The sequence below is a fragment of the Borostomias antarcticus genome (genome assembly GCF_949987555.1).
Source record: "Borostomias antarcticus genome assembly, chromosome: 15".
In the NCBI taxonomy this organism is placed as follows: domain Eukaryota; kingdom Metazoa; phylum Chordata; class Actinopteri; order Stomiiformes; family Stomiidae; genus Borostomias; species Borostomias antarcticus.
In genome coordinates this window covers 11,557,194-11,563,272 of record NC_140248.1, presented here as the reverse complement: position 1 = coordinate 11,563,272, position 6,079 = coordinate 11,557,194, and the positions used below count along the sequence as shown (strand labels likewise).

The 6,079-nt window shown below is 46.0% G+C and overlaps 1 protein-coding gene across 2 annotated transcripts in view; it reads left to right on the top strand.

The window, feature by feature from the left end:
* Positions 1-240: 240 nt before the first annotated feature.
* Positions 241-6,079, top strand: part of pdlim4 (PDZ and LIM domain 4) — a 26,767-nt gene continuing 20,928 nt past the window's right edge. Inside the window, exon 1 of one of the 2 annotated variants that reach the window (XM_084449505.1) lies at positions 241-511. In XM_084449505.1, the coding sequence (XP_084305631.1) occupies positions 419-511 (93 nt within the window). In that variant the 5' untranslated portion in view covers positions 241-418. Of the gene's footprint in view, positions 512-1,406; positions 1,515-6,079 lie in introns of those variants that run through there. The other variant, XM_084449506.1, reaches the window with a different exon arrangement.

The following is a 6,079-nucleotide window of genomic DNA, read 5'->3' as shown; positions in this document are numbered from 1 at the left end:
ATGCGCCTTATAGTTCTCGCAAAGTTTTTGCTTCTTGGAAAGCTTTGACTCTGTGTAGCCTACAGAGTGTGTTAAACTAATTTTCTTCAACTAAACTAAACTTCAAATGAACCACAATTGGCACTGCCACTTCTGAACTGCCTGCTGGCCGTCCTAAACTCACAAAAGAGCGGACTGTGTGTTTCTGCACTGTCCCGTTTAACCCTCCCATACCATTCAGTGCTGAACGCGAGGCGGGCCAGCACAGCTCCGGCAAAAACCCCATCACGTCAGAGGCGGCTTCATTATTTCAGTTTGAATCAAGTGGGACGTTTTAGCGACTAGACAGTGTTGCCTAGCAGCTACTAGGCAGAGGGACCTGCTCGTTTCACACGGCGTTTCAACAAGTATTCACGGATATTCTCTCTCTTCATCAACGATGCCCCAGACCGTGACTCTGAAGGGACCCTCACCTTGGGGTTTTCGACTGGTGGGAGGAAGGGATTTTAGCACACCGTTAACTATATCGAGGGTATGTAACACCTTTTCTTTTGCGGGCTTTTAGTAGGCTAGTGGTCATAGGAAGAATAGCCTGATGTGTAGGCTACGAATCTTCAATGTAGCCTACTGTGTCAAGACCAATTACTTATAGGAGTTTTTCGAAAGACTGACTGAGAATAACTCAGTTAAAATAAAACCGCTAAGTGTGTTTCATTTGATATTGTGAATGGGTAGGCTACGTCTGAGAATTAGCTTTATTTAGTTAAAGTAGTTTAAATGAGACTCCATCTGTTTTCGCTGTCCCCTCGAGGACAGATAGTGAATAGAGGAATCCACCGACTCGTGCGTCAAAGTCAATTAACTGCTTCGTGTCGGGATGGGTTTCTCAGAACTAGCCTACAAAAATATATCTCAGTATTCGTGCATTCCACAATTTTCACAATTGAATTGTGTCATTAACTCAAATCAGAAATAGAGGCTATTCATAAGTGTAGCAGCAGGTAGCCTAAGCTTCGCTGCCAGCTGCCTGCCACAGTTGCACTCCAGCTCAAATTCCCTCAAACTTCTACAAAATGTTAGACTACATTGACAATAGGCCTACCAACAGTTCGCGTTTTCTATCTAAATCAATGCTATGCCCGTTGATGAAAATGTCTCATGATGTTGTCGGCCCTTTTAGACTTTTAATGCACAGCCATATGCTTGCAAAGCTGACAAAAGTCTATTGCTTCAAAATCTGGGTCAAAAGTCTATTTAGGCTACTTGTTCCCTCTAGAGTCCGGGGACAGAAGTAGTTTCTAGAATGGGCAGTAGCCAATAGTTAATCTCCCTTTGCATAAACAGTGCTGGGGTCCAGCATCGGGCCGGGCGCTGACATTTGTTTTTCATCGGAGATTGTGGTGTCGCTGAGGGGTTCCAGGTGTTGTCTCAGCTGTACTCCTCTGGACCCTTTAACTAGCCCTGCAACCGAGGGTGTAATTTTGAGATTCATGAGGGGTGACTGACTGAGGGTCACCTGAAGTGCCCCTCTGTTTGTGAGTTATGATCCAATCCACTGATGCCCTGCTTTTTAAAGACATTAGAGCTTTGTAGGGGCTTATGTCATGACTTTGTGTAGTGTTATGATGTGCCTGTGAGGGGTTTTGAGGTCATTGCAGGAACTCTTCCATTCCACTGACTTCATAGTCGATGTTAATCATCAACAACAAAAACTCTGAGTAGTTGATGTTGTATTGGCTCTGATAAAAGCACACACATGGTCAGTGAAGGGCTCATCATTCCCTTATTAAAAATGCAAGAACAAACAAACAAACAAACAAACAAACAAACAGAGGAACTCTAATAACACTAAAACACTGTTACTTATCCAACAGTCCAATGTGTTAGACCACCTGTTACAGTGGGAAAAGAATCCTGCTTGATCCACCCACGGGACTCATTGTGCGTGCTCGGTCTATTGTGTTATTCATGGCTGCTGATATAGTATCCCCTTAATGCTATTCATCACATCCTCGGGACATTCTTGGTCCACCAAGACTGTAGCCAGTGTGCACAGGTTACAGTACTGTACTTGTTATACGACCAGAAATGTCTCCTCATGGGGAAATCAACCCTCACATGATCCAGAGAATCCTCCCTCAGTATCCAAACCATGAGACAATGCAGTTTCCATCCATCTTGGACAGCCACATTACTCTGTTTTATGTTTTACGCCCCCCCACCCCCCAACCCCCATCGAGCGCCGTCGCCCCACCCCTGTGCATGTCCCTGAATAAATGACCCAGAACACCTGCACTCCGAGACAGCGAAAGTTCTGTGTCCCCACAGACTGCCCATAATAGCAGCAGCTGGTTCGGAGCTAAGGTGCTAATTTTCCGAGGTTTGGGCCATTAAGCTCGGGTTGATTAATGAGATGTCTGTTGGCCCCATGAATCTAACGGGCTAGTCTGGCAGGGGGGTGGGTGTGCGAGGGGGGTGGAAGAGGAGGGGGGGGGGGTTTAACAAGGTCACTGATGTAATTGCTAAAGCATTTTGAGGGGATGTGCCGAAGATGGCGTCTGTGGGATGAATCCGTGTTAAATCACTGTCAGCCCAGCCCCCGTGTAAGAGGTGACGCAAGCAGTTAGCCAGTGCTGCCATCTTCACAAACAGCTCTTCTCCGGGACAGGAGTTTCGCAAGTGTGTGTTATGTAAAAACTCAAATGGGTGTGCTCTGGATCTTTGACACCTAACTGCGTGACGTCTTGTCGTGTGGTTCTGTTTATGAAGGACGAGCTGCTCATAGCACACCGATGGTCAGCTACTTTCCTGATATTTTATAAAGTCTTTAACTGGGAGAAGGGGAGAATTTGTCTGCATGGTTCTGGAAGCTCTTTTCCCTGTGCATTCTTCACTCTTCCTCACCCTATTTCACTACTGAAAACAGTGTTTTCTCTTTTCTCTTATGATCTGTGCTTCCTTGGCACCCGTGGCACATACCAGAGACCAGCCATGTGACGCACGGCCGCATGAGTCGCACTTTCGCTGCATGTTATTGGTCGGGACTTAATTTGAGCTGCACTTTTGTTATTGGTCAAGACGTTTTGGAGCCTCACTCCGACTGCATGCTATCGGCTATCGGCCAAGGCTTTTCTGCCGCTAGGCCTGTTTTCTCCAGGCCTGAAGGGGGTCACGGAGCCAGGGCCATCCTACGACCGGAACACAAACACATGGTCCCTCCTGTTGGCTCTGACAGGCAGTCACACTGTACAACACGGTTCCAATTACATCCACACAAATGGCACATGAAGCTCAGTGATGCGTCACGAGGAAAAGTAACAAGAATAATGGATGAATGGACTGTGATGCAGTGTACTACTCTCATCTCATCTATGAGGAGCGGACACACTACACACAACTAGATTCAATGGGTTACACACACACACACACACACACATGCTAACACACGCACATACACACACAGAAACACACACACACACACAAACTCCAATGACTAATATGAATGGCGTCATCACATGTCTGCTGCCTTGAAGTAACAGGGGCTCTCCTGCCTTTTCATTAGTTTGAGCCAGTGTATTTAATTAACAGCTGCTCTTTCATTGACGTACAGGCAGCAGACCAGAACTATTTATTTGCTGATGATGAAATGTAATTTTGTAATGTCATTTTGTTTGAAATATTACAACCTAGCGATGTAATGATTTTCCAAAGTGTCGCCAAGGCCATAACTGTGGTTTCAATCATAAATCCAACAAGCGAACAAAAGCCTCTGTCAGATCGCCAGGCGCTATTATCCTTAATGTGAGCCTGTGTAGTGTACGTACAGTACGTCCAAGACGATGCCGCTTCAGGTGATCAACACTGTTCTGTGACTGATGACAGAACGATGACTGAATTTCCTTGACCAAACTACTGTATAAGGCCAGGCCAGACCGTCTCTCTCTCTCTCTCTCTCTTGCTCGCTCGCTCACTCTCTCTCACACACACAGACACACACATGCACGCACATACTGTACTGCATCGGAGAATAGAGTCAGACCTTGGCAGGCCACATGGTATTTATGGGTGACATTATTCTGTTATGTTAACCAGTCTCTGTTAGTGGTTATCTGGGTCATTGTTTACAGGGATCACCAAATCATACATGCTGTGTAGGCAAACTGCTCCAGTAATGCTCTATCCTACACAATCATGCAATGTCACTTCTATTGATTATTCAGCATGATCAAGGTTTTGATCCATGCCGTAAGAATTAGAGGAAGACTACCGATGGTGGTCATTATGGTATTGGTTTAATCAACTTTCACAACAAACTAGAAGCCTCACAAGAGTTTGTGTCATTAAATTATTAAATCACTCTTATATGTATATGTAAATGTTGATAATTATGTTATGCCTCAACCACTTTCCAAAGTCTCCCAGTATTAACTGGACTGCCTGTTCTGTCTGGACAGCCTCAGTGTAACCAATGTGACACTCAGCATTCCACTGTGTGTGTGTGTGTGTGTTTGGGAAAGGACATCCATGCACTTGAGATTTGTGTTTTTGTGCCTTTGTGTGTGTGTGTGTGTGTGTGTTTGAGACTGTGGTTCTATGTGAATGTGCCTCTAAGTGTGTGTGTGTGTGTGTGTGTGTGTGCGCGCCCACGTTTGTGTTATGGATAATTAGAGACCTGTGTGTTAAGGCCACCGGGTGAGTGTGTGTGCGTGCGTGTGTGTGTGCGTGCATGTGTGTGTGACTCATTGACAACCGTTCATAGCTTGACCCTGCGGTGGGCTTTGTCCTCACAACCTCCACCTTGACGCAACAATGCCATGTTACCCCTCAGACACACAGACACACACACACACACACACACACACACACACACACACACACACACACACACACACACACACACACACACACTCTGTCCCCCATGACCTCTCTGGTGCTTACCGGAACTGAGGCAGGGACAGAGTGTGAGTCAGAGGCCATAAATCAGGAATTCCACAACTGAACCACACGACTCAGCTATTAGCTCTTCATGGAGCGTGAACTTATGTGCTTTCCTCTTAAAGGGGTTCTTACCCCTGGTCCATTCTCCCTCGTTGAACTGACAGAAGACATTTTCTTCTCTACCTCTTTTAATTGGCCAGATTTATGTAATTTATTATTAGCCTGTATCACAGGTTAGATAATCTTCTTCAGGTCATCTTGTGGGATAGTTAGTTTGACCTGTCGATGTTGGATTGCAGAGTAAATAATGCTGGATTTAGTTATAATCATTTGTCATTTGTTGTCAATGTAAGATTTTACTATAGCTTTTACAGTTCATGCTCTCACCACATTACTTCGAGCCAGTTGTAATGTTTTCATAATGCTCTGTGGGAAAATGTTGTTTTAACACTAGCCCATGTTCCAATGATAACACGCCACAATGTAACTTGCAGACAGCAGTCAAGGTAACAGGAATTAACATGCTGTGAAACCAAGCAGTCGGATGAAGACGAACGAGTGGGAATCATATAACTTTACGATATGACTAAATAGTGACAAAGTGCTGACATGTACAACAAACTGGCTCTCCATTAGCTGTTCGACTCTTTCCCAACCGCCCTCCCCCGAGGCGCGATAGTCAGACAGAACAGGGTGAGTTCCAAGTTGAAGTCAAGTGTGGGCCCAGATGTCACAGAGCGACGCTAGATAAATATGCCCCTGTATCTGTTTACCTCTGGACGTCTAGAATTAGGACTGTGATGGCTGTTCCCCCTGATGAATGGTTGTGCTCTAGGAGGGACATTGTGATTGGTCAGCGGGCGGCTCTGCTGAGCCTCTGTCTGCCATATCCAGATGTCCAGTCAAAGCAAGCACGGAAAGAAGCAGTGAGGGAGGAAGGGATTATTATGGATAATTGCTGTCATGTGTAAACAAGAGATTGGATGAGGGTGAAACTGACCCAGTAGGAGGGAGCCCTTCTCTCGCTATACCCCCCCCCCCCCCCCCCCTTCCCGGGTTTCAAAGACCAGAGGACCAGCATGCATCAGGAGTGAGAGACCACAGAGACGAACCTGGTGTGTGTCAGACAGACTCACAGACAGACTGGCTGTCTCGGGCGTCG